Source organism: Colletotrichum tamarilloi (assembly GCF_030869305.1).
Source record: "Colletotrichum tamarilloi strain Tom-12 chromosome Unknown Scaffold_16.1, whole genome shotgun sequence".
Lineage (NCBI taxonomy): Eukaryota > Fungi > Ascomycota > Sordariomycetes > Glomerellales > Glomerellaceae > Colletotrichum > Colletotrichum tamarilloi.
The window spans coordinates 459,931-485,321 of record NW_026849399.1 but is presented as its reverse complement, the minus strand read 5'-3'; the positions used below and the strand labels follow the sequence as shown (position 1 = coordinate 485,321).

Genomic DNA, 25,391 nt, shown 5'->3' with positions numbered 1-25,391 from the left:
ACAGAGTTGACGCGGGTAAGGCCAAGCGCGAGCGCGGGCCGAGTTAAGGGGGGCGGGTGACGCAAGTGCGTGGAGCCCCCGCGGCCATCGATGCGCTTTGAACACCTGCGGATACTTCGTACACTGACTGACTGCTCTTAGGTGTCGTGCAAAATACTGCTGTTGCTGGCAGCTGCTTCTTTTTCCCATTTTGGGAGGGGGGGGGGGGCACTGGGGAGGAGCAGCACCAGCAACCAACATGGTCCAGGTCTGGTCCCCTTCTTTCTTCGTCTCCCCCCCCCGTCCCCGTTTACACGTACCTTGCTTCGGGTTCACCGACCAGATCATCCACCTTTAGCTCTGCTGCGTAGCCTCTGGGCTCTCTTCCCTTTCCCTTCTCCTTCCTAGCTCCATTGCTTCAATTGGTCACTTGATCCTTTAATGCCTCTTTCTTCAGGGTTGCCAGCTCGTGAATTAAACTACCAGACTACTGCCATAGCTCGACAACGGCCGGCAATTGGCATCCGAGATCCAATACACACTACTTTACTCTCCGTACCTACACTACTGCATACTCCTCCATAGAGACCCTTTTCCTCTTCCTCCTCATCATACAAAAAGTCGTGGGGTGTGCTCTAGGTTTTCCCAAACGACCCCGTCTTCAATAGAAACACCTTGTTTTCGCTTCTTCCATCCATCAATTACATTCCTCCTCCTCATCCCCCCCTTGTCCATCTCTGTGGATATCCTTTTTCTTGTCAACTCACCGACAAGTCGGTTGTTTCCACCCCAGATTCCCCTGACCCCCATTCTGAACTTACCTCACCTCACCTCACCTCGCTTTACCTCGCCTTACACAAGCTTGGCAAACATAAACACACTTCAACTCATACCTACGTCCCCTACACATACATACCTTACGCGCGACCGCGCACAAAAGACACATCCCACATGCTCATCCTCCAAGACGTAGCCATGGACATCCGCACCATCGACAAGGAAGAAAACAGGAGGCGCATGAGAAACGGCGAGCTCTACTGGGCCTTTACCCCGGATCTCATCGCCGACAGGAAACGCTGCAAAGCCGCCTGCGACAAGCTAAACAACGCTGGCGATGTCAGCCGCCGTACCCTCGTTGGCATGTGGAAAGAGTGAGTCCCTTCTCTCTTTTCTCTATTTCTCTATTTCACTATCTCCACCCCCCGGTTCTATTTGCGCGTATCGCCATGTCCCCGCATCATTTGGGTATCGGCAACTTTCCAGACCTTTTGAGAGCTTCCCTTGTCCCCCGCAACTTTGCATTACCTCATGTATACTCCGTACCTAGCATAAGGAGTGAAAGGATCTGACTTGAGAACCCACCCAGCATCAACCGGGACACGATCCCTCTCCCTCCGCCACGTCTCCGCCATCATGAGGATGATGCCCTGCTTGAAGACTACCCGTGGATCGATACTCCGATAAAGATGGACTACGGCTACAATGTCAAGTATGTAACATCCACCCCCGGATCTCCACAGCCAAGTGAAGCGCGCCTCGTACTCACCGCCTATAGGCTCGGTGAGAATGTCTACGTCAACTCCAACAGCACATGGATAGACACCTGTCTCATAACCGTGGGCGACCGCACCCTCATCGGTCCAAACTGCTCGTGTAAGTCCCCTCCTCTCTCCTCCCTTCTACTATACCCCATCAGGCGCAACCCGCGACCCGCGAATTACCTAAGCTGACCTCTCAAAAAGTCTACAGCGGCACACATCCGCTGGAACCCCGTCTCCGCAACGGCACCCGCGGGCCAGAATCGGGTAAGCCAATCACCATCGGTGAGGACTGCTGGCTCGGCGGCAACGTCATCGTACTGCCCGGAATCACTATCGGCAAGGGCGTGACCGTCGGCGCCGGGAGCGTCGTGACCAAGGACGTGCCGGATTTCGTATGCGTGGCGGGTAACCCGGCGCGGGTAATCAAGACTGTCGAGCAGTCGCAGCCGACGACAACAAAGGCGTCGGACGAAGTGCCAAACAGGATCGTTCCTAGCTCTACTATGTAGTAATACAGTTTTCGCGTGCCTGGCTTTTCATCGTGCGTGTAGTATGTATAGGTGTTTATGTGTATTCATGTCGTATTCGTGTTCATAGACCACCTTGAATAGTGAAGGATGCGATAATGAGGACGAGGACGTTGACGACGCCCCATAGTAACGGGATCCAAGTTGACATGGAGAAGAAACCGGCACGGTAAACCGCAGCTAGGCTGTGACGCAGTATCCCATATTAGCCTCTCTCTTTATCTGTCTCTCTGTGTTTATCTTCTGCACTCCTATCTTTGATCCGAGTGCGAAATACGAGAAAGAGAACTCACATCAACCCAACAACACTACCCGCAACCAGCGCCTGCACGCCCGACACGATGAGGTACAGCAGCGGCACGGCCCAGATGTACGTCAGCGACCCGCGCTTGTTGGTGTGCATGGCGATGGTGATGGCCGCCGCGCCGAGGTGCACGACGCTGTAGATTATCGTCGTCCATAGCACGGTGAAGCGCCAGATGTCGTTGATGTAGAAGAGGCTCCAGCGGTGGTCGTCCGTCAGGTCGCGGAGCTGCCAGTTGATGCTAGGGAACGAGGGGGTCTTGTAGTTCGTCGGCGGGTAGTCGCGCGCCGTTTGCGACATTGTTCGGGGTGTCGGGTGTTCTTTTTCGGTTCCGGTTCGATTCGACGTTGGAAGAAGGAGAGGATGTAGGCGGCGAGAGTTGTAGGTAGTACGAGGTCGTTGGCCTTTTTGTTCGAGGTTTTCGGAGGTTGTTGGCGTACCTAGTATAGGTAGGTAGTTGCAGTTCCTGCGCGCGGTGACGATGTTGCTGGGGTTGAGTGGACGATCTTCGGGTGCCAATTGAGGTGGGCGGGAGGTGTTGCAGGGATGGCGCAGCTTAAGGTAAGCTCGAGGTGTGGCTTTAGGGGCGTGTCCCGTCGGTCTCTAGGTGCCTCGGCAAATGCGCCCGCCCGCCGAACGTCCTGCTATCGGCACCGGCTTCGATATCGCAATCCACCGGCAACATCACCAGCCGCACCTTCCTTCCACCACCGTCTCTTCCGTTGTGAAACTTCTTTTATTCCCCGTCTATGGTTAATTCCCTCCCAGCATAGCCGTCGAATGATCCACCAGTCTCGCGAAACGATACGACACGACCCGACCCGACACGATGCCGGCCGACAGACTCCTCAACACGGTTCTGCAGCTGTACCAAAACGTCCATGACGACCGTAAGACGGACCAGATCGTCGGCTCGACCGTGAACCTCCTCACCTCCCTCTCGAATCCGCTGAACCTCGGCGTCCTCACCTCCCAGCTCCTCATCGCCCCCGCCATCTGGCACCGCCGTGACGGCCTGCGCACGAGTCTGCGCATCATTTCAATCTACAACAGCGCCGCGATACGGGTGCGGCAGAACGAGCTCGACGACGCAAAGGCTTCCTCGGTCGCCAACAATGATTCCCGCACGATTCATACACCGACACCGACGAGGCAGGGTGGCGGTCTCAGCAGCGAGACGTGGGTGCGGGCCGTGGTCAAGGGCGCCGATGACCGCTCCAACAGGTGGCAGCATCTGCTGGTCCTGACGGGTATCCTGATGGGCATGGAGGGCAACGATAAGCGTTCGTTGTCGCGGGGTCTGCGCAATACCCTGGAAGAGGCCGTCGTCACGGCCGCGAACCTCGCGCTGGAGCGCCAGGACGGGTCCTTCGCCTCGGCGTCCATCGTACTGGCGCTCAACTACGTCTTTCCGTTCCTCTCCGAGTTTCACCAGTCCGCCATCAACTACAACGCACTGCTGCCCATCACCGTGCTAGCCATCACGGGAGAGGACGGGTTCCAGGACGGCGGGTTCTTGGAGGACGTTCGGAGGGACGTCAAGCAGAACGGTCCGTTCGTGGAGTGGTCTCCCGCGTCGCCGTCGTTCAGGCTGCAGCAGGCGTTGGAGGGCAAGCCGTTGATGGGCGGCATGGGACCGCTGTCCCGGCTGGCGGCCTTTGCCGTCACGAACGCGACGGACTCGTCGGCCGTGCTCGACGCGCAGGACTCGCTGCTCGAGTTTGCGCAAAAGCTATTTCAGCAGTGGCAGCGCAACCCGTTGTCGACGGTCGACGCCGCGGACGAGACGGCGCGGCTGGAGCACAACACGCTCGAGGGGACCTGGCCGGTCCTCTGGGGCACGCTGAAGAAGACAATGTACGCCACGGTCGCTGTTCTGCAGTCCATCGTTGGGCGCAGTCTTCTTGATCCGCGCATGAGGAACGATGTCATCGGTCCTCAGGTCGCGACCAAGACACTGCTCACTCTGCGGTTTCTGTTCTTCATCTCGTCGAGGCACGGAGCCAGCTCGTTCCAGGCGTACACTTTTACCTACCTCACATCCCTCGACATCCTCGCACGGTTCGGAGATGCTTGCGTCTCTTTCCTCACGGAGACGAAGCCCCCTCACGCAGGAGTGGTGCCCCCCGGCCCCCTCGACAGAACACTAGACCTGTTCTACCTCAACGTCGCCGAGCACCTGCCCCTCAACATGCTCACAGAAGCCTGCGACGCGCTGATCGTCCGGCCGGCGACAGCTTACCTCACCCACACGGGTGCTCTCACATCGACGACGGTTGAGCTCTTTGAAGCAGCCCACAGCGCCGTCCTCTCGGTGCTCTCGTGCCCGCACAATAGCGCCCTGACCGTCACCCTCGTTCCCTTTTACATCGACGCCCTATTCGCCTCGTTCCCGGCGCAGATCTCGACGCGGCAGTTCCGCGTGGCCTTCAAGACGGTCATGCAGATCGTCTCGCCACCCTTCCCCATATCCCTCGCCGAGCCGCAGCTCTCCGAAACGCTCCTCGAAATGGTGCGCTTCAAGGCGCTGGGCGCGGGCACGGCACCGCTGCCCGCCACGCACGACGCGCTCGCGCAGGCTGAGAAGGGCCTCGAGGCGACCGCCGAGCAAACAGAGGTCCTCTCGGAGCAGAGCTCGCTCGTGCTGACGCTGGTGGATTCGCTTCCGTTCCTGCCGCTGCCGTTGGTCGAGGAGTGGTTGACGCTGACGGCGCAGGCGATGAACGAGATTGCGGACCCGGCTGTGCGGCGGCCTGTGAGGGATCGGTTCTGGGAGGTGCTGGTGAGTGGCGAGATGGATGTCGAGAGGGCTACGATTGGGGTTGCGTGGTGGACTACCAAGGGCGGGCGGGAGCTTGTTGTCGGGAGGGATCAGGTTCTGCTGCAGCAGCAAGAGCAGCAGCAGATGCCGTTGATGAGTGGTGCGATTATGGATGAGAGTAAGTCGAGTAGGCTGTAAGACTGTGGTCAGAGAGAAGCGTGTGATTTATTTTGTGTATCTGAGCGGCAATGAGATGATATATCATGTAGAATGAAAAATTAATATGAGCAGGAGGAGTTCAAGGCCAAGACTGTCGAATCTAGAGTTTACCATCATCGCATCCGTGACGTGTCAAGTGACTGCTCTTTCTGATATGAGGACTCGATGTACAGACACGTGTAGCAAGTCTCACGCAAAAGGGAAGGAGGTCAGAATCCAAATTTGCCTGTGAGCGTCACGTAATGAGCTCTACGAGATGGACATGTATCACGGGACAGGGTGACCACTGTCACTGAACTGATGTTCCGTATTTGTATCTCGCTAGTCGTATGTAGTGGTGATGCATCGCCCTGCTTCTGCTTCTGTAGTCCTCCCGACAGTCGTGGTTCTGCAACGTTGTTTTCCCACTTCCCCTGGCTGGTGCCCGGCGTGCTCTCCACCCGATGCCCACAGTACTCGCGAGGCTCCTTTGGTGTCTGTAATTTGTTCCAATACGAGTAGAATGCCTGCTAGCCAATAGTTAGAAAGCTTGATGCTGTAGGAAATATAGCCTATGTTCTTGCCTTACCCAAACATTCAGAAGAGAAATCCACAGATGCTACGGGTAGTAGCCAAAGCAAGCAAGCAAGCTATCCAGCCCTCTTCCTCTGTGCAAGAAAGGAGACCACATCCAAAGCAGGCCGACCATCATCAAATCAACATCAATGAGACACCACAGGTCCGTACCACTTCTTCAACTGCATGACGACCCGGAGCGCGTCGTCAAAGATGAAGAGGTACGTCTCAAAGTTGCGGTCAAAGAAGCTGTCGGCGTCCGGCATGCGCGGGTCCTTTGACGCCTTGATGAGGCGCGGGACGACTCTCTTCAGGACGGCCATCTCCTTGTCCGTGAGCGGGTTGACGTGGAAGGACTGGCGGCCGCCGAGGAGGCGGGTGATGACGATGCGTTCCTGGCGGGTGATTTCTGGTGCGTCGGAGAGGATTTCCGAGGGGCCTCTGGCCGCGTTGGCTCGTTTGGTCTTCATTTTTTGAGGGGATGGATTTGCTCGAGGTGTATGGATAGAAGTGACGGTTTCCTTGTTTGTGAAGAGGGATGGGTGATGATGTTGGTGAGGATAAGGTGAGTTGTCGTAGGTTAGTGATGTGGAGGACAAGGAGATGTTGTAGGACTGTACGATCTCTTTTTGTTGCTTGGGGGACAGATGTCTCTTTGATGAGGCAGAGAAGAAAAAGAGAAGGTTTTGTTTTGTGGGTTGCGAGAAGGAAGGAGCGATCAAGACATCATGGTCTAGAGGAAGGACCGGCCTCGGGCTACGAGCAAGCTTCATCCCCGCCCCCCCTTCTCATCCGAATAATCATCGGTGTGAGTATATTCATTTCAAGATGTGATGGCTTGTTTCCCTTTTCTCGTGATCCGTCTTGCATTTGTCCAGTGGCTATTGATGCTGCATTGTAGTGATTCTACAGAACCAAGGAAACCGAGAGATGACACGTAGCCGAGAAGCTTGCTTTGATATACTCAAGGGACGAGCAAGTAGATTTCCTCTTCGCATTCAAACTCAGTTCTCACTTGATTTCTATAGGGGTGATAACGCGGCGTAACACAGGAACAGAGTGAGACGACAGCCGATGAAAAAGCTCGACAACCATGATTTCCTGCGCGTAAGCGAATCAAATCTACAAGGTTCCATGGGGCACATGACTGTTGTTTGACAGTGGGAAATACCTCTTCAGTATCTCAGCGCTCATTTTGTTCATCTCTCTGGATGACTGCCATGCCTCCTCGCATCTGGAAAAGGCCATGCCCTACGAAGCGCATTAAAGGAGAGAAGATGAGCGGGCATTTGGTCTGGTTAGAGAAGTAACGCGAAAGCTCCTGTTTTGGATGCCAACATATGGCAATGATTGGTAGACCTTGCATCTCTCATTCCCAAAACTATTGCATTTGTAGGAGATGTGCTCCAGAGAATACTCCTCGCGTGAATGTCGGTATATCGCACGCCTCAACTTCAAATTAAAGTATTCTGGGATTCAGCAGCATAATATCAGGCCTGCAGTGGTCAGAGCGAGTTCATAACCTGAAGCCTCAAGTCGGATCAGCAGGGGCTCGCCTCTCTTCGCGTTTACATGATCATGCCTGGGAGTATATGTCGAGAAGCACTGCAATCCAGGGCCGTCGCCAGGACACCATGGACTGTTAATCTTGCCACTCTATGTTCAAGCTGGCTTAGATTGGTTTGATACTTGAAGTATCGAAAGGCAGTGGTTTGCCATCACGGTCTAGCGAGGATCGACGACTCCTGCCACGTTTCTGGGTCGTTCAGCTGGACAGCGAGGGAATGTCCGGCAATTTTGGATGACAAAATTGCCCTCTAGCAGGAACCTGAGACGGTCGGCACTCTCAGTGTTGAACGCAGTCGGACCAAAGAGACAGGAACCCCCAGTAAAAATGCTCTTCCCAGACCAAAGTCAAAAGCCACTTCTCATGGCAAGTCTGCAAGCATGCGAATGCATGTCTCTACTTCAAGTAGCAAAGAGTCTCCCCAATGTCACCCAGATCAAGTCGTGTAACAGGCATGTAAGTCAAGAGGCAAGAGACGCGGCACCAAATTTAAACTCTATCTCATGCTCTCAGAGTCGCTCTGGGCCAAGCCGGTCCCAAAAACATGTATGCAAACCAACAACCATCAAAAAGCAAACTTCGAGAGAACATCAAAAGATTTGGTGTTCCGACACCGAGAGTCGAACTCGGATCTCTCCGGGACTTTGAATCATTTGATTGATTGAAAGCGGAGTATGCTAACCGCTACACCATGCCGGATTGTTTTCTTGCTGCCAATAGTTAGTATATACTGGCAGAACCATGTCTGTGATTGGTTGTTCCGTTACTAGGATGACTAGCGGCGTGTCTGGGGTTGGTGGAATGTGCATTGACAGGGCGGTTCTTTTCTGTGATCCTCAAACGGCTCTGAACTGCTTGGTTTCTGGACCAGTCTGATGGCAATTAACATCGTGGTGACTCGAGCGTAAAGCCGAACCTGTTGCAAGTTTCCATATTCAACTCAATTGAGAATTGCTACCTGCAGTCGGAAGACAGGGTTCACATAGAGAAAACCCATGGTTGGCATTGAGCCGCCAATGCGCCGACCCTTGAGTTGGGAGAGAGCTCTGGAGAGTTGACCTTGCCTAGTTTACTCAAAAGACGTTCAAGAATTGCCCGACATGCCACCGACTAACTAACTCACTTTCTCTTTGCTCGAAACAGCGATTTGACTTCTGTCTCGCTCAGCATTAAACTTATCATGAACAGAGCTAAACACAACGACCCTGGCCCGAAGAAACGAAAGGGATTTGAGCAGATTTTCCCGAACCATCTCTCTTCGTCCCACGGTACGGACCAGGTTTCACATTGAGGTGGTGTCACTGGAGTGTGTTGCCTGAAGATTATGAACATCGGACGCGGCGGCATCGACACTTCTTGGCAAAACGACGGATGTAGTCCGAACGCTTATTTGTGAGGCATCAAGCCAAGCATCGCGACGTGACAAAGGTTCCCATGGAATGCCAAATGTCTAATTACTGCGTACTGCAGCCTGCAGGTATTCATGCCCTCCCCGGAACCCCCTCCGCAGCGCCCCGAGAGATGACGATCTCGCGAACCTTGACGGGTATCTGTGTTGGTACCTGGGGGCTTTGCGATCCTCGTCAACCTCGTCACCTGACTGACCGACGTAACCGCGCTGCAGTCTAGACTATTGACTGCTGCACATGGTGTTTGCGATGACCGTTGGAGTACTACACTACGTGCGGCGTGCCAGGTGCTGACATGAGCAGCAGTGGCCGGCGGCCAGCTACCCCCTCCCACACACCTCCACGAGCTTGGCCCAAAGAGGCAATGAAACGACAAGACTTGCGTCTGAAGGAATCCCCTCCCCGTCTTCGAATTCTCCACCAGCGCGGTCCACCACCTCATGGAAGAGAGGCACTGGCTCTGGCACTGGCACAGAGGGGAGCGCCCCGCCCTAGGGCTTCGCGTACCAAGTACGGGATGGGATGAGTTACGTTGCAGGAAACCTGGAAGAAAGGAGGGAAGGGAACGTGGGAGAATGGAAGAGTGCGACTGAATGCGACGCGGCGGAAGGTCCTTTTGGCTTTTGTGTCAGACCATTGGCTTTCCGATGTTCGGATGCCGCGGCGAACGATGGCAGGACCGCGCTGTGCGGAAATGGTCCGGAACTCGGAGGCTAGGAGGACTTGGCAACTTGCCCGGTTTGGTCTCAAGACTAGAATTTTTCTAGAACATGGGAGCGTCCCCGCTCTTCGTTCTGCTCAGTTTTTCAGATACGTACCGAGGCTCGGACCACCTGGACCCCCGATCCGACGCCAGGACCAATTCGTCCAGACGGTCACCTGAACGGAGCCACGAAATGAGGTTGGCGACTTTCTCTCTTGACCGTCGACCGGCCACCGTGTTCAAGGACGACACGACGGACGATAGACGACGGACGACGCAAGGTACTGCACTTGCACGGTCTGATCGACTGCCAACTCAACAATTCGTTTGCAACCGACAAGTCTTGGCTTCCTCCCTGGTGACGGTCTCCCGATCTCTGGCGAAAAGACGAACTTTGGCGGCTATGCTCGGAAAAGTCAGACGACGTCGGCGCAGCCGCCAACCCAAACCAAAGAATTGGAGTGTACCAAACGTTGGGGGTTGTTTTGGAGAACATCTCCAAGCATGACGGAGGGTTGGAAAAATATTTCAACATCGCAGCTGCAGCACGAATGAAGGTGTGACGAAACGCCGCCGCCATTGCCCTCTCCCGAATGCTCGGGTCCTGCCGTAACAATGAGAGGCGTGCGTTTTGTCTTGAATGGGCAACAAAATCGTTCAATTATTGGCCGCCAATTCTTTTTTCTCTTCCAAACCTTTCCCACACCAGGATAGACCACCACACCAAAACTTCAACCGCGTCCGACCTTTGGCCTTCGTCACAACTGGAGAGGGGCGCTCCGCGGAGATGCAAATTCTGCATTCTCAAGGATCTGAGGCAGGCATCCATTAGTGTGGTCGCTAACGTTGCCTTACCGCGCAGTCTCGCAGGGATACCGTCTAAGTGTCGCTAGGCCTTTTGGGGGCTGCCAATTCGTGTCAATCTGTGCTGCAAGCCTACAAGCCTGCAAAACGCTTTCAGGGCTGTTACAACCTACGGCACTTCCCAATGCTGCCCGTCGCTGATCATTGCATCGGTACCGCCGTGCTCGAAGCCTGGGTGTGATGCCAATGCTTTTAGACTGTCCACCAGATGCTTCAGCCTTCAGCCTTCAGACCGTGGGGGGGGGGGGGGGAGGATGCCAGTCTACGGATAGCAAATGTTCATTCTGCCTTGTCGAAGCCCCCCAACTGGCGATCATTAGCTGGGGTAAGGATAGGTTTTTGATGCTTCTTATCTTCAAGTTCATGGGGGCTCCGATTCCCAAATCACGCATCTCAGCCTCATTCCGACTGGAGGACACAACTCGGAAATATCTACGCAGCTTTTTTCGCAGAGACCGACAGGCACCACCACACCCGCACTCTTTGTTTTGTTGACGGCCATCGAAACGTTTCTAACGTTTCGCCAGCCAGAGGTACATCTTGCGCAGGTACCTCCAAAATGCCACATTGGTGGAGGGGCATTGGTTTTTGGTGTGTGTGAGAGTGCCGCGCAACTGGACTGGACAGCAACCAGGTCTGAGGTTGGAGCTCTCCGCCGCCCGGATGCCTGGCTAGAGCTCAGGTGATCTGAAAATTTGATCGATTGTGAACGTGGCTCCGCTCCTGTTCAAAGCCCGGCCCCAGCTTCGTCTGATGACCCCAAGCCCAGCGAGCGCGACCAGTCGCCAGCGACGCCGGCCTGCCGCGAGGGCACGCCTGGGCCTGGGACGTTCTGCGTCTGGAAGGGCTGGGTGAAATGACCTCTTTTCCCTTTGCGCCAAGGATGGTCGTTCGTGGTGATGATGCCTCAACCGTGGTTCAATGACAGAACCAGTCTGTGTCACTTGGGTCTTGCGGTGGCCCTGTTGACGAATTTTTGGCTACGCAGGGAAGTGCCTGTGGAGCATCTCCGAATCGGAGTGTGGGAGATTGGTCGTGATGGAAGTTTAACATTGCATCACTGTTTGGGTTCATCTGCGACCATCGCAATCCGCCAGCCTTGAACGGTGGACCTGGGCAGATAGGTCCAACGGCGGGCAATTGCATCTTGCATCAATGATGCATCTTGAGGAGCCGTACGGAGTATCCGTACCTACTGCCGTCCCCTTTCTTACACGCGCGGATGGATCCTCGATTCCGGTTTACTGGATGGACTTGGTTGACCTTTGGTATGATATCAGGTTCGCACAAGCGCATCAACCTACGGCTATTGTCCATGTCTGTCACGAATGCAACCGCAAAATTCACGTCTCCGAGTCAGCAATTAGTTTCCCCGGAGCAGGTGTTGCGTTGCATGTCTAGGCTTGGCAAAGTGTGCCGTATTCGAACCTTGCCGCAACGATCCGACGAGGACAACCTCTTTTGGGGGTGTCGTGACGGTGATTGGGGGCAAGGTTCCCCAACATGACCCCTTCCCTGAGCTTCGACTTCAAGAGAGGGTGAGAGGGAGATGGGAGCCAAAAGAGCCAAGAGATGGTGCGGGCAGGTCCTGGTCAGACGGCACGGGGCCTCGAATTACTTCAGGAACGTGATGAGAGTCGAGAAACTCAAGCTTTTTGGTGGTGGTCACTGGTCAAGCCGTCAAAGGAAAGAGGCTGCCCGGCACAATATCGCATAGGGCGCGATGAACAGCTCAACAGCCACCTCCTAAGGCTCCTCCTAGTGTATGGAGTACACACTACGAAGTACATAGTAGGCAGGCTCCTGCTCACAGACTCCTCCCAGAGACTTCAGACCGGTGGTCGTCGCTGACACATTTGGCCCTGGTTGGCCTTGGATGGAACGGAGGTTCTGGACCAATAATTGCCCACTTTACAGGACGAGGCAAGTGCCTTGGTTTCTGGCCCAGCTTCCCACCTTTTTTTCCACGGGACGAATGCTCATGTTAATGCCTTGTGTGCCACAAAAACATGCCAGTTGGGAAACTTGGCCAGGGGTGTGTGTGGTTCTGGAGGGGGCGCATTCTACGCAGTAACAGCTGGACAGCAAAAGTGACTTCCAATCAAGTACTCCGTACCCCGTCCTAGCTTCTCCAATGCCATATAACCAAGAAGAGTCCCACCTCGTGTGCAGATTGTTGGTGGAAAAGGGTTTTGAAAAGCTTTTCTGGCCGTCCCAAACGTTTTCATACATCATTGAACTTGACCTTTGGTCCTTGGATATAGGACGCCTGATCTGCGAGAACCCAGAAAAGGGATGCAGGGCACATCGAAACGCCGTTGAAATCCGTACGAGCCGTCAACCAGACTACAACCAAACGAACGACGGGAGGCCGAGACAGCGCTACAGCGACATCGCGCAGCAAGCCATCATCACGCCCAGAGCCGGAACCCAGAGGGAAGAGACGCACGCCTACCTTTACGACCCCTCTTACCTTCCACGTCCCCCTTCCCTCTCCCGCGAGTGTGAGAAGCGGGGTTTGACTGAGCTGGCGCAGCATCCACGCAACTTGCCCAGCGAACTGCATCGTCGTTGGAGCTGAGCTCGGGAAGCGAAGCATCGGTTGGGAGGCTTTTTGCAGCAATCCATCCACCAGCACCAGCACCAGGCCCGAGTTGTCCTTCCTGTTTCCCCTTTTCCTTGTTGGGTTACCTTCACCATTGGAGCGACATATCGTCCCGTTGACCCTCTCATCCATCCATCCTACGAGCATCGTCGTCTCGTGCTTGCTGGCTGTTCGTCGTCAAAGGTGCCACAACATATTGGCGGCCCCAGCTGCGTTTGGATCGTCAAAAGAGAGAAAGAGGCAACAGATTCTGCCACCACACACCCTTCATCGTTCGTCGTCTGCTGCTGCTCACCCGATCCTCTTTTCTCTCTCAGTTTCGCCCTCTCACGTTGTCGGAGCAGCCACCACCAATCCAACTCAACCAGCCACTCAGCTCTCATAACTGTGTGTGGTGTGTGTGTTTGTGTGTGTGTGTGTGTGTGTGCTTGGTCTAGAAAGATCGAGACAACCAGTGACAGAGACCCTAGGTGAGAGAAAGAGGCCTGACCTGACCCTCTCACCCATACGAATTGAACATCCGGTTGTCTGTGTGTCTGCACAGCATCTGCACCAAAACGTGGGGAAGACCGTGGGAGAGAACCAAGACACACAAACCGCAAGGAAAAGAGAAGAGACAAGCAGGTCCCATCCTGTCAAGTTGTGTGGACGTTGTGAAGCAGAACATCCCGTCCTTTTTAACAGGAACAACGACCCGGTCAAGCTTGGCCTACAGCCTGTTCCCCACACACCCCCTCGTTCCCTCTCTCTCACAGTCGGAAGTCTTCTCCTGATCTCTCCTCTCAAGAGGGTCACTCACACGTATCCGTACTCACCACACCCCCCTCCTCCTCCTTGAATCCCCTCCATCCCCACCGTCTCTTCTCACAGTCACCAGTCACCCATTCCATCCCATCCATCCCTCATCCCTCACCCCTCTCCGCTCGTCGCTGCACGCCCACTCCCACGCCGGCGGCCCTGCTCGGTGGTGTCTGGCAAGCCGCAAAGTCTGGGTCTAGGCGAATGGCTGGAGTGCGCCCCCCCTCAAGCTGCCAGTTTATTATCATTACATAAAAGACCGCCGCTCTCTTCCATTTCCTTACACACTGCAACCTCTCATCGCTGCGTCCCTTATCTCTGGGCTGGCAAAAACAAGCTGTCAAAGATTCAACTGAAGCTCAATTGCGCCCGCTTGGATGCCTTTCCCCCCAGTCACAGTCTCAGCAGCGCACCGCTCCGTACCTTATCTCGCGGCTGTTTAGATTCTCCCACCCTTTCAAAGTCCCTCTACCACGCTGGCGGTTTCGCCCCAATTCTCGTGCGGGCGCTCGTAGGCGCCACTGGCAACTTCTCCCCCGGATATCCCTTTTTCGGGCAATTTTTTACGACCCCGTCCCTGCTTGTCATCTCTTTTGCGCCCGCAACCACGCGCGAGAAGTGCCAAACACCCATACAACGAACACTTCCAGAACATCGTAGGGCTGGGAGTGTGGAACACGCGACGTCACAACGGCGTCCTATCTACAGATCCAGATCCAGATACAGATCCTCCCGTGCTTGCGTTGCCGCTGCCGCTCACGCTGCCGCTGCCGCCAACGCCGACCGGCAACCTGCCTCAACCCCCGGACCAGATAAGGCATGGCAGATAAGATGTCCATCGACAACAAAGATCCCGTCAAGGAGGATACTCCAGAGACCGTGGGTTCTAGTCCCGAGGGCGAACATCAGCCTGCGCCTAATGGCACTTCAAATAATCCCAATGGTGCTGCTGAGGGCCAGCAACCAAAGCGAAAGGGTGGCCGTAAGCCTGTGAGTATCTCTTTACTCCCTCAATGCCTATCTCAGCATCAACACCTTTACTCAAGTGTGCGATCTTTTGCGGGTGTTTGTTGTTCTCTATCAACACCACAACTTCCCCAGACTTTCGTCTGTGTCACACAATCTTAAGGTTTCACCTGGGACGAAACCTTGTTTGGTCCTATCTCAACTCCCACTCAAGAGGAAGGCTAATTGTATACCCCAAGATCTACGCCACCTCCGAGGAGCGTAAGCAACGCAACCGCCAGGCTCAAGCTGCCTTCCGCGAGCGTCGCACAGAGTACATCAAACAGCTCGAGGAAGCCATTCGTGTTCATGAGTCCAACCTGCACAACCTTCAGGCCGCTCATCGCACTGCTGCCGATGAGTGTCTGATGCTGCGCTACAAAAACTCCTTGTTGGAACGCATCCTCTTGGAGAAAGGTACGTTGACACGCCGTCAATTGGTCGAGAATGCTCGAGTATTAACAGTACATTAGGCATCGATGTTCAAGCTGAGCTTCGTGCCAAAACTGGCAGCCCCAACTTGGGGCCGACTCATGCTCCTCAAAATATGGTCCAGCCACCGCCTATCCAGCGAGCCATCCTGAACCGACATCACCAGTCTCGCCGATCCAATTCGAGCATCGCCCCGAAGCTGGAGCCCGGCATCAGCCCTCTGCCCCCGCCGATACAAGCAGCCCACTCTGCTGCTTCACCAAAGGGCCGGCCCACCCCTTCATCACACTCCAACTCGCCATCAAGCACGGCACCGTATGGAGGCCAGCAGGCTCTTTCACCGGCAGCCTCTGACCACGGACCGCTTCGTCCTGGCATGGCACCGTCCATGAAGTCTCAACTCAGCCCCATGGGTCCCATGAACCCGGCCGCTCGAGCTCATATGATGTCCGGAGGCCCTCCTCGCGTCGGCAATAACGGTTCATACTACCCAACACCTGGGTTCCAGAACCACATTGAGCAGCTAGGTAAGTCAACCGGCGCTATTTACTGATGAATTTTGCCGTCTTGTTCCTAACACCAAGCTTAGAACAAGAGTATGATGCTCCAGCGGACATGATTGAAGACTCCGAGATCGACACCCCAAGCGGGCCTGGGCCATATCCCAGCGGCTTCTCTGGCGACGCACCGCAGCATATGATGACTTCGCCAAACTCCGTTGGTCCCGGCCACGGCCAGCACATGACGTCTCAGGCCGAGCCAGCACAACCTACCCACACGACCCAGGGTGCATATCCCTCCATGACCCAGCTCTTGGATACCGGCATTGATTGGGATCCCTTTGGGCTGAGCGCCAGCATGGCCTTCCCATCACAATTCTCTTTCGATACCAGCAACATGCGGTAACCCTGCGCCCCCACGGTGAAAGAATCGAAATTCTCGACACCTGCACGTGGACCGGGATCGTTGTGTTCAAAGAGGAGGATCTGTCCAAATTTGTTTTATCAAGGCCTACATGGTCGCTGTCTTTGATTCAAAAAGAAAAAAAGAAGTTTAATCATGTGAACATGGGAGGTTTGCGAGGAGCGAAGACAACTCGATACCCGAGACGACACGACATCAGCATTCGGACGGCGAGATTGTTTTCTGGGCGAAGCCTATAGCGGCGTCCTTAACTACAACAAACACTAGCGAGGGGAAACAAAAATTATCAAGATGGCTTTCAATACCCGCGCCGTGCGGTCATCTACGGGGAAATGCGATCACGACATAAAAAAGTTACCAACAAATCATTTTGTCTCTTTCGAAATTTGGACAGTCAAAACTGGGCGGCGGAAATACCCCACGGGAGGTTTGGCGGCCTGCAGTACTTGTCTCTTATTTTTATGTTTTTATATGCCGGGAAGCTTTCCGCAATGGAACCCCGCGGTTGTTTTTAATGGCGTTTATTTTTCATCATTCACACATCGCATATTTGATGGTGTATAGGATACAGGCGGAACCAAAAAAAGTTTTTCTATTTCGGATTTCAAAAAAAAAAAAGACAGAGTCTTTATCTCTTGGGTGAAATGGATATTGGTTGAAATCTTCTCTGTGAAGTCAGCGTCACTCATCATTTGCAAGGTGTATACGGTTTTGGGACTGATGGTATGTCGTTGCTACAGGCCCTCCCGGCCGTGGGGTCCAGATCGGCCGACGGCGGAAAGTGCGGGAACACGGAGGCATCTGGGAGGGAAATGGACAAACCCGCGCCCACTTGTGGCTGCCGCGCGTCTGGGACAAGACGGGGCGAACGGGTTTCGGACTTGGTTCCGTACATGAGAGACTTTGTTGGCTTGAATTGAGTTGAAGTGACTAGCTGAATGAAACCCGGCGCCTGATCGGGACGTTTATTTTTGCTCAAGCTTTTTTTGTGTACTTTTCTCTTCACTGTGAATATCTTTACACACCTTATTTTATGTAAAAGGCGTCATTATTACGAGCAAGCTGGCGAGGATTGCGTGTTCACTGTTACAGATTTCATTTCTGTATTTCGATTGGTGTCTTCTCTCTGTCTCTTGGTATCTGGAACCAAAGGATGCAGTGTTGGTTGCATTCATGTGACGTCGTTATTGGGAGTTTAGGTAATGGCCAAGGGCCTTCTATCCTGGTGGGTTCGAGAATGAAGACACGTGGTGTTACCATACGGGATATGTGCGTATCAAGAAAGCCTTGGGATTGGGGAGCTTCAGGTTTACCAAAGTTTTTCTGGGTGTGTGTCGTTTCCTTCAGTATTACGAGTCACGATGAGCTCTCACTCGGATCGAAAGGGGACGAGCCCGGATGAGGGGAGGGAGAGGCCAAGGGGGGGGGGGGGGGGGGGGAGGTGTTCCTTGGTCCGAGCTGCGTGTTCCTGGATTCCTCTTGGTCATAGAATGTAAGAGGGTTTGAAATCATGTGAATTTCTTTTTTTCCCCATCTCCAAGGCTTTTGGGACTTATATTTTTCTTGCGGTAAAGCTACAATCTTTGCGTTTTCCTTGGATTCCGATCGGTGAGCCGACTTGGAAGTGACATATACGAGATTCTGGGCTGGTAAGAACATATGTTGTGACCCCGAGGGTATGAGAGGTTGTTTGGACAAGTGATTGCTTTGAGTTCGGCACTCGCTGACATGGAACCTGCCCGCCTGTCTGCCTTACCTTGCAAGGGCGGGTCTACTGGAATGTGTACGCATGGGAACAGCCGTGTGTGACTGCTGGCCCCCCCGTCTGGAACCTTTGCGAGATTGATATTAAAAAGACGGGGAAAAGAATCTGGGGCAGCGCCGCCCCCCGTTTCGTTTGATTTGAGTGATTGCAATTTTTGTTGCTGCCCTGCTACTACTCCGTATACTCCGCAGTGGGTTACGCTTTTGTGCGTCCTGTTTTTTTGTGACCGGGGGCATGTGGACGTTTCCATGACCTAATGATAACCCGTTCGAAGCTGAGCTGTTGGTCCACCGTGACTGCGGGAGATGGATCATTTGGGGGCGGAGAGAGAGAGGAGGTTGGGTTCGGTTTCCCGTGAAGGGCCCAGTTTGTTCCCACCGAGGGCATCCGGGAATTACGTAAGTAGGACTTTTTCTTGACTTTATAGAGATGGGGGCTTGTTCCAGGTATCCGCGTGAGATTGTGATTTTATCTTGTTGCTCTTTCCGTATGCAATGTTTGTAAGAGAGATGCCTGTTTGGGAGGTATAAGTGTATAGATGGAGAGCCAAAAGGGAGGGTAGACGGGGAATGGATTCCGGAACGCTGGGGAAGAGAGACCGGGAGGTCCGGGCGGCAGAGACGGGGTTTCGGAACGGCGGTTGGCTTGGTTGACGAGGGGCCCTTGGGTCTGGACCGGGTGTGGGATTCGACTTGTTGGTTCAGACGTACGTACGTACGTATAGAGGCTTGGCTTGGGACAGGCCAAGGAGGCGTATGGCTTGGTAACTGTGACGTGGTTTCTCAACGGCTTGTAGAGTGATTTCGGCGAGGGAGTTTGATACGCTTCTAGATCTAGAGAATGGGCTGGACGAAATGAGCGGTTTCGAGCGAAGGCGGGTCGCTCGTTATTCTCATGATAGGGGGCAAGCTCCCGGTGAGCTGAGATATTGGGGGGCTTCTCACAGTTCATGAACCGGAGCAAAACGTGAGCGCAATTGGTTGTATCACGTTCACCTAGTCATGTTCTGAATCATCGAGAGATTGTGTATTCGCTGGTACGTATCAGGTAATGATGATGTTTTCATATTGCAAGCACCTGATCAGTTCCTCTTGTGTCAGGTTCACCGCGTGTTCAGTATACGTATACCGTCCAGCTTATATTCAGCCACTGCCTCCAGGAAGGGAGGAATCGAGGTACTTCGGTCAATTCATCTCGTCTCCAGTCATAAGAGGCACAAGGGGAACGTGGTCGAGGGGTACCTGGGGGAGTCGATGTACTAACTCAGAAACCGTCGAGCCTCACTCAACCTAACCTTTTGTTCGATTCCCTATGGATGATCGCTTTTCTTTTGTTCACTATGCTTCTCCTTTTCCGCGTTCAGGCATCATCTTCCACGCTTCATCGAAATGCTATATTCTCAGTTAGTCTCGGTCACGCTGAGAAATGACTACATGTGAATTGAGAGCTGGCTGGCTGCCGATGGTTCGATATGAGCACAATCGACAGCCGGTCGAAGTCACGCAAGGCGATGCACAGGAACGATGGGAAAGCAAAAGTATGAGGCAATCCCGCAAGCCCCTCCTTTGGAATGCTGTCAGCTTGGGGAACACGTTGCAAGGTTTTCGTCAATTGCCTAGCTACTCAAGATACTTTCCATCATGAAGTCTTTCGCCATTTTTTGAACCCCTTTTTACACCGCGCGTCAAGTAGACTCAGAATATTCATACGCACCTCTATCTGAGGTCATATTGCACCAAGTGAAGTGTGTCGTTGAAAGAATCGATTTCGTAGTCCAGGCACATCCATCATCAGTTCGGGAATTGATCAAGCGTGAAAGGGTTACCATCGTCTTACACGAAGTACGAGCCACCCGATCACTCTGTGCTCGCTTATCAGTGGCTACCTTAGCAAAAATGCCCGATCGGATGGAAGACGTCAGTCGAAACGCCGGCCGACTCGGCCGCGGTGGCGGTGCGGAGTAGTGGGGGTGGCAAGACAGCGGGGGGAGAGAGCCCGTGACACCAGGCCGTTCAACGGCTCATCGTTGCGGACTAAGGTTCACGCAACTTCCCGGCCCGTCGACACCTCCTTGAATTCGCAGGAAACGCGTCATGCAGGCTTTCCTGACCGTCTTGTTGGGAATACTCAAGGTAGACGAAGAAGCGAAATAATCGTAAACCCCCGTCGTCCATCTTCAAAAATCATGAAGGTCACCGACGCAACCATAAATCCATCCGACGAAGCTTGCTGCACCTGCGCGAAGCTGCTCAGCTCCGTGCCGAGGTACAGCGCTGTCACCGAGAAGCCTCTCCCGGACGATAGGCGACTCGAGTGCTGCGCTCGTGTAATCTGCGGGAACTGTATCCATGTGCGTCCGCTGGACAAATGCTCATATCACCAATCCCGCCACTGGAAACAGAACGCTGACCAGTAATACAGGAAAACACCCGCTTCGCATCCTACTGCCCATACTGCCAGACATCCACAGCGCCCTCAGTGCTGCCCCCGAACCTCAAAGACCCGCCGTCGTACACCTCTGTCCCGCCAACCCACCACCTCTCCTCCGGCGCCCCGGCGGCCCCGCCCCCGCCCTACACATACACCTCACCCGACGCCGGAGTCGACGAAGAACTCAACGAAAAGAGCAGCGGCTCCTCCTCCTCAACCGCCACGCCCCCCGAAGACACCCTCCACTTCCTAAACCACGACACGGACACAATCGCCTCCCTCTCCCTCCGCTACGGCGTCCCCGCCGCCGTCCTCCGCCGCAGCAACAACATCACCAGCGACCATCTTCTCCACGGCCGCCGCACCGTTCTCGTCCCGGGCGCCTACTACGCCGCCGGCGTCAGCCTCTCCCCGCGACCCGTCGAGGGCGAGGAAGAGGAGCTGCGCAAGAGCCGCATCCGCCGCTTCATGACGGGCTGCAAAGTCTCCGACTACGACGTCGCCGTCCTGTACCTCGAGCAGGTCGGCTACGACCTCGCCGCCGCCATGGAGGCGTACGCCGACGACGAGGCGTGGGAGAAGAGTCATCCCGTCCAGGACGGCGGCGGCGGCAGCAGGGGGAAGAACAAGTCCAAAGCTGCACCGCGGAATCGGGGCCCGTTTTGGAGGGGATCTGCGTAACAGGGGTTGGATGTACGGAGTCGGATGAGTGGGAACTCGATTTGTTTGCCCACGTAGGTTCACTGGTTGCGAAACGGAAATTGGGAACGGGCGTTTGGGCACTTTTGGTATTATTAGAGCTCTTCTTCATTGCGTCGTCATCATGTCCTCAACCATCTGTATGGCTCTGTTTGGCCTGTATGAAAACGCCGCTACCATATACCGTTGTAACGCTTTGTACACAATACACGTGACATATCCCGATACCTCCTATGCGAGATGTACTCGATCGGTGAATGTGTCCGCAAATAGAAAAAAACAAAAACCCCTCCCGGCCAAGGAAGCCCTTAGAAGGCAGATCTTGTTCGAATGTCTGAAATCTTCCTCTCAATCTCTCTCACTGAGCGGTCAAGTTCACCGGCAATCATCTGCTTCTTTTCGCTAGGCAGAAGGGTGTACCTCTCACATAAATCACCATCAATGACGCCCTTGACGGGGACGTAGTAACCACGGTACATGAGGTGATCCCTTCCGGCGAGCGGCGCGTCCTCGGTACGCATGTGCTGCTCGAGATTCTGGAAGAAGTCCACGTCCTCGCGGGTCACGAATGGAATGAAGACGCCGATAGTACCGTTGATACCGCTCCAGAGTAGAATGTCCTGGCCACCGACGACCAAGCTTGTTTTGGTGATGCTGGTAGGAACATCTTGAGTGTAGGAGTGGCCTAGGAGGTTCAGACGGTGTGGTGTGCCGTGGAGATAGTCTCTCGTGTTGAGGAGATGAAGACCGCCTGACTCCTCGTCGGCTTCTTGACTTGCCTTCTCAGGGCAGCGGACGAGGAACATGTTGCCAAACTTGTCGCCTCCAACAACCGATTCGTAGTCCACCATTGCGGTGCACGTAACCCACCTGGAGATGGTGTCGTCGACAAAGGGAATGAGCTTGTTAGTCGTCGCCTTGTAGACGACGTATGTGATGCCATGCTGGACGTCACCGACGACGATACGGCTTCCTTGCGTGCTCAGAGACACAATCAACTGCGGAGCTACGTCGGCTTGGGCCTTTCTGAGCATCTGTCTCAGGCCGAGGTCATAAATCCTCAAGGTCTTGCCAACGCCCGCGAGTAGTCTGCCTTGGAAGCCAAGGAGCGCTGACGGAGGCTCTTCAACCTTTGTTTTGTGAATGAACTCTAGCTCGTGGCCATCCTCGCTGAAGCGGTAGACGTGGATGTAGCCTTCAGAGAACTGGCGAGGGTTGACAACCATGTCCTTACCGGTGCCAACAATCAGGAAGCTTTCGTTGTCCTGGCTGGCAAACGACACGATCGCAGCGCTGACAGCTGCTTCGTTGTTGTCAAGGTCAACAGTCTGCAGAACTCGCTGATCCTCTGATAAGGGATCGATGACGCTGATGCAAGAAGCCCAGCGGCCTTTGCCCTTAGGGTACCCGAATTCGTCAGGCGGGAGCACCACAGCATCGCCATTGACGACACCAGGTTCTGCGATGAGCTTGGCCCGTAGGTCAGGTGGCAGCGTGTTGTTGTCTGCCTCGACCGTGTAAAACATGGGGTGTTCAGGATGCTTGAGTAGACGTCGCGGAGTGTAGGTGAGGGGTATCGACTTTTGTGTAATGGTGTCTCCTAGGTTCTCAATGGCAAAGATTCTAATCCTCTGCGTCAGTTATTGATCAAAAGAATTTGCATGCAGAAAATAACAAGGCTGAAGAATGACTCAGTAGGAACAATTGGTATGTTGCGTAAGACCTCATGGCGCTTTGGCATAGGATCCCAAATTTCTCATCATGTCATGTAAAGGAAACGAGCTAAGAAACTCATGATGCTTGCTTACCTTAATGATTGGCCCTGAATGCCAACGACACCTTCTTCGCACTGCTCGCTGCTGAAATTCCAGACCCATTCGAGGTCAACGTAGTTCAGTGGCGTCACCAGGAAGCCTCGAGTGATGGGATCAGAATAGCCAAGCCACGGACGGGAGCTCAACCCTATCACGCAGGTCCGTCCTTGAACAGTAGCTTGGAAAAGCCGCACCGGCTTGGGACCGAGGAACTTCTGCCTCGTATCCGTAAGCTCTCCAGTGATTTCGTCCAACACTGTACGGAGGTAGACACCAGAGTGAAGGCCGATGTGGAGGTAGAGTGTTGAGCCTCCGGACGAGGAGTCATCCATGGCAATGATTGCAAGGGATGATGGAGGAGCAGTCAAGGCTTGGACTGACTTGCTCTCCAGCGTCGACTCGGGGTCTAACGACAGGACACGTACAGTGCTGTCATCACAGCCCACAGCCAGGAACGAACTTCGCAGGCGTCCTTCGGGGATTTCACCCAAGCTCAGACATGTGACAGTTCCGAACATTTCCTTCTTCTCATCGTACTCGGCAAGGGATCCATCACCATCCATTTCGAAATAGACAATCTCACCCGAGCTGAGTGCCACTGCTACCTGATGCTCGTTGGTGGTTGCCGCGACAATGGATCTGTGCTGCGGTGCGGCCCATTCGTTGACTTGGCCATGTCGGATGTGACGAATGCCTTTGGGATGGACCTGAATGAGGCCGTCTTCGCCCAATAACTGTGCTGCCAAAGTCGGCACAGATGTCAGGAAACCGGAATCACTGACCTCCTCTACCGTTTCACCGATACTCAAAACCAGAGTTCCGTTGGTGAAAGATAGCACAATATACGCATCGTATTGATCGCCGCGGCTCAGCTTGAGAGTCCAAACCGCCGAAGGGATGCCGGGCAGTTCGGACGCCACAATCTCGTTGACTTCCAAGCCATGCTTCAACATCCTGAATGTGCTACGGGCACCGTTGCCGCAGGCTGTGTAGATTTGTGGCGCATCCTCACCAGTCAGGTTGGCCACCTTACAGTCGAGAAGGGGGTTCATGGAGTCAATGCTCTCGACTGAAGCAAGATTCTCCAGCGGTCTGGGGTGGAAGTAGACCGCTTCGTAACCAGCCCTAGGGTCTGTTGGGAAGTTGTCGCTTGAGAATTCCAGTTCCTCGTCGTCGTCTCCGAGCTTCTCGAACTGGTAGAATTGGTGGTTGCCAAATTGGCTGGCAGCGTAGAGGAAACCGCTCTTGAGAATGCAGAGGCTAGATGATACCGGCACCGTGTCGAAGTACTTGATCTTAAGCCGCTTCACTTCGCCGGTGGGATTGCCATCTGCATCCTCAACCATATCGAGGGTCGCCTTGAAAAGGTCCCCATCTTCAGTCTGCAAGAGGAAGAAAAAGGCGCCGGCACTACCTTTCAGTTTGTGCATGACGCCAGACACCACGTGCCGCTTCCTGGACGGGTCTTCCGTTGCACCTCTTCGGCGCGGAATGGGCACACGGAAGGCTTCCTGGTTGGAGTGCCTGTATGTGATGTTTTCCTCTCCACAAACCAAGACTCCACTGGGGCCATCTTGACCACCTGGGACTTGGAACAGCAGCGAAGCCGTGGGATCGACGGGTTCGGACCATTTCCGGACGACGTGGTTCAATCCCAAGTCCAACTCATAGTACACCAGCTGAGTCTCTGCTTCCCGAGCTGCCTCTCCTGTAGGATCTTGGTCTGCCTCAGTGTATTCGATCTCGAGCGCAGCAAAGACTGGGTTGGCATAGCCGACGTCCAACGCGACCATGCATAGCACCAGGACTCCGGGCTTGTGTGCCTCGAGAGGCGAAGAGATCGTGAGCTCGGCCTGCGAATTGCGGTTGAGGACGTATACGAGCTTATTCTTCTCGACTGACGCGATCATACACGCTCTGCCTTTCGGATCGCATGCAAGATATTCTCCAGGTATAACTCGTCGTACCCCAGACTTGCCAAAAGTCTCCAGATGCAGACGCTGAAACCGATTCTGCGCTGGAATGTACTCGACGATTGTGATCCTTCCAGAGTCAGTCGCAAGGATGAGATAGTCTTGACGCAAGGTCAGCAAAGTCCTTTGGCAATCAAGTCTCACATCCGAGGTCGAGCGACATTGACTGCATTGACACCTGTCGCGACCGGCAAGCTTCTCAAATCACTAAGTGAAGCTTAAAATGGAATGTGGGACACGAGACATACCTTTGTTGCTTCCAGCCAAGCGGAAGGCGGCCATAGACCTGATGATGCCGAAAATATCGTGCGAGAGGAGCGTAATGACCTTCCCCTGTGACGGATCCGGGCGAAGCAAAGTCAATCGCGACCCCGATGCTGTCACAATGTTCTGCTCCTTGGTGCCAGAAAACTGACCCAGCACCGCCTGTGTGACATTGGTAGGCGATTGAAGGGTCAGGGAGTAAAGAAACATGTTCGAGGTCGTCGCCATGTTTGCAGGTGAGCGCAGATAGCCT

General features: G+C 54.3%; 11 protein-coding genes across 11 annotated transcripts; 4 read left to right on the top strand and 7 right to left on the bottom strand.

Moving 5' to 3' along the window:
* Nucleotides 1-930: 930 nt before the first annotated feature.
* CTAM01_06099 (galactoside O-acetyltransferase) lies at nt 931-2,029 on the top strand (the record flags this gene model as incomplete). Its single annotated transcript, XM_060522129.1, has 4 exons — nt 931-1,130; nt 1,346-1,468; nt 1,535-1,632; nt 1,722-2,029. The coding sequence occupies 4 exons, from the start codon at nt 931-933 to the stop codon at nt 2,027-2,029; spliced, it is 729 nt and encodes a 242-aa protein (XP_060383319.1).
* Nucleotides 2,030-2,111: 82 nt separating this feature from the next.
* CTAM01_06098 (uncharacterized protein) lies at nt 2,112-2,651 on the bottom strand (the record flags this gene model as incomplete). The annotated part of the gene is made up of 2 exons (XM_060522128.1): nt 2,112-2,232; nt 2,341-2,651. 2 exons carry the CDS (start codon nt 2,649-2,651, stop codon nt 2,112-2,114), a joined length of 432 nt encoding a protein of 143 aa, XP_060383318.1.
* A 529-nt stretch (nt 2,652-3,180) lies between these two features.
* CTAM01_06097 (peroxin 8) lies at nt 3,181-5,310 on the top strand (the record flags this gene model as incomplete). Its single annotated transcript, XM_060522127.1, has 1 exon — nt 3,181-5,310. One exon carries the CDS (start codon nt 3,181-3,183, stop codon nt 5,308-5,310), a length of 2,130 nt encoding a protein of 709 aa, XP_060383317.1.
* Nucleotides 5,311-5,620: 310 nt separating this feature from the next.
* On the bottom strand, nt 5,621-5,907 carry CTAM01_06096 (uncharacterized protein; the record flags this gene model as incomplete). The annotated part of the gene is made up of 2 exons (XM_060522126.1): nt 5,621-5,840; nt 5,900-5,907. 2 exons carry the CDS (start codon nt 5,905-5,907, stop codon nt 5,621-5,623), a joined length of 228 nt encoding a protein of 75 aa, XP_060383316.1.
* A 125-nt stretch (nt 5,908-6,032) lies between these two features.
* Nucleotides 6,033-6,356, bottom strand: CTAM01_06095 (uncharacterized protein; the record flags this gene model as incomplete). The annotated part of the gene is made up of 1 exon (XM_060522125.1): nt 6,033-6,356. One exon carries the CDS (start codon nt 6,354-6,356, stop codon nt 6,033-6,035), a length of 324 nt encoding a protein of 107 aa, XP_060383315.1.
* A 2,483-nt stretch (nt 6,357-8,839) lies between these two features.
* On the bottom strand, nt 8,840-9,304 carry CTAM01_06094 (uncharacterized protein; the record flags this gene model as incomplete). The annotated part of the gene is made up of 1 exon (XM_060522124.1): nt 8,840-9,304. One exon carries the CDS (start codon nt 9,302-9,304, stop codon nt 8,840-8,842), a length of 465 nt encoding a protein of 154 aa, XP_060383314.1.
* A 3,349-nt stretch (nt 9,305-12,653) lies between these two features.
* CTAM01_06093 (uncharacterized protein) lies at nt 12,654-13,181 on the bottom strand (the record flags this gene model as incomplete). The annotated part of the gene is made up of 1 exon (XM_060522123.1): nt 12,654-13,181. One exon carries the CDS (start codon nt 13,179-13,181, stop codon nt 12,654-12,656), a length of 528 nt encoding a protein of 175 aa, XP_060383313.1.
* A 1,470-nt stretch (nt 13,182-14,651) lies between these two features.
* On the top strand, nt 14,652-16,175 carry CTAM01_06092 (uncharacterized protein; the record flags this gene model as incomplete). The annotated part of the gene is made up of 4 exons (XM_060522122.1): nt 14,652-14,822; nt 15,038-15,254; nt 15,311-15,796; nt 15,859-16,175. 4 exons carry the CDS (start codon nt 14,652-14,654, stop codon nt 16,173-16,175), a joined length of 1,191 nt encoding a protein of 396 aa, XP_060383312.1.
* Nucleotides 16,176-18,379: 2,204 nt separating this feature from the next.
* On the bottom strand, nt 18,380-18,649 carry CTAM01_06091 (uncharacterized protein; the record flags this gene model as incomplete). The annotated part of the gene is made up of 1 exon (XM_060522121.1): nt 18,380-18,649. A coding segment is annotated over one exon (270 nt), but the record flags the coding sequence as incomplete, so codon positions are not given.
* A 1,494-nt stretch (nt 18,650-20,143) lies between these two features.
* On the top strand, nt 20,144-21,069 carry CTAM01_06090 (uncharacterized protein; the record flags this gene model as incomplete). Its single annotated transcript, XM_060522120.1, has 2 exons — nt 20,144-20,308; nt 20,380-21,069. The coding sequence occupies 2 exons, from the start codon at nt 20,144-20,146 to the stop codon at nt 21,067-21,069; spliced, it is 855 nt and encodes a 284-aa protein (XP_060383310.1).
* Nucleotides 21,070-21,395: 326 nt separating this feature from the next.
* CTAM01_06089 (pre-mRNA-splicing factor rse-1) lies at nt 21,396-25,366 on the bottom strand (the record flags this gene model as incomplete). Its single annotated transcript, XM_060522119.1, has 3 exons — nt 21,396-22,710; nt 22,896-24,975; nt 25,123-25,366. 3 exons carry the CDS (start codon nt 25,364-25,366, stop codon nt 21,396-21,398), a joined length of 3,639 nt encoding a protein of 1,212 aa, XP_060383309.1.
* Between the last annotated feature and the right edge of the window lie 25 nt (nt 25,367-25,391).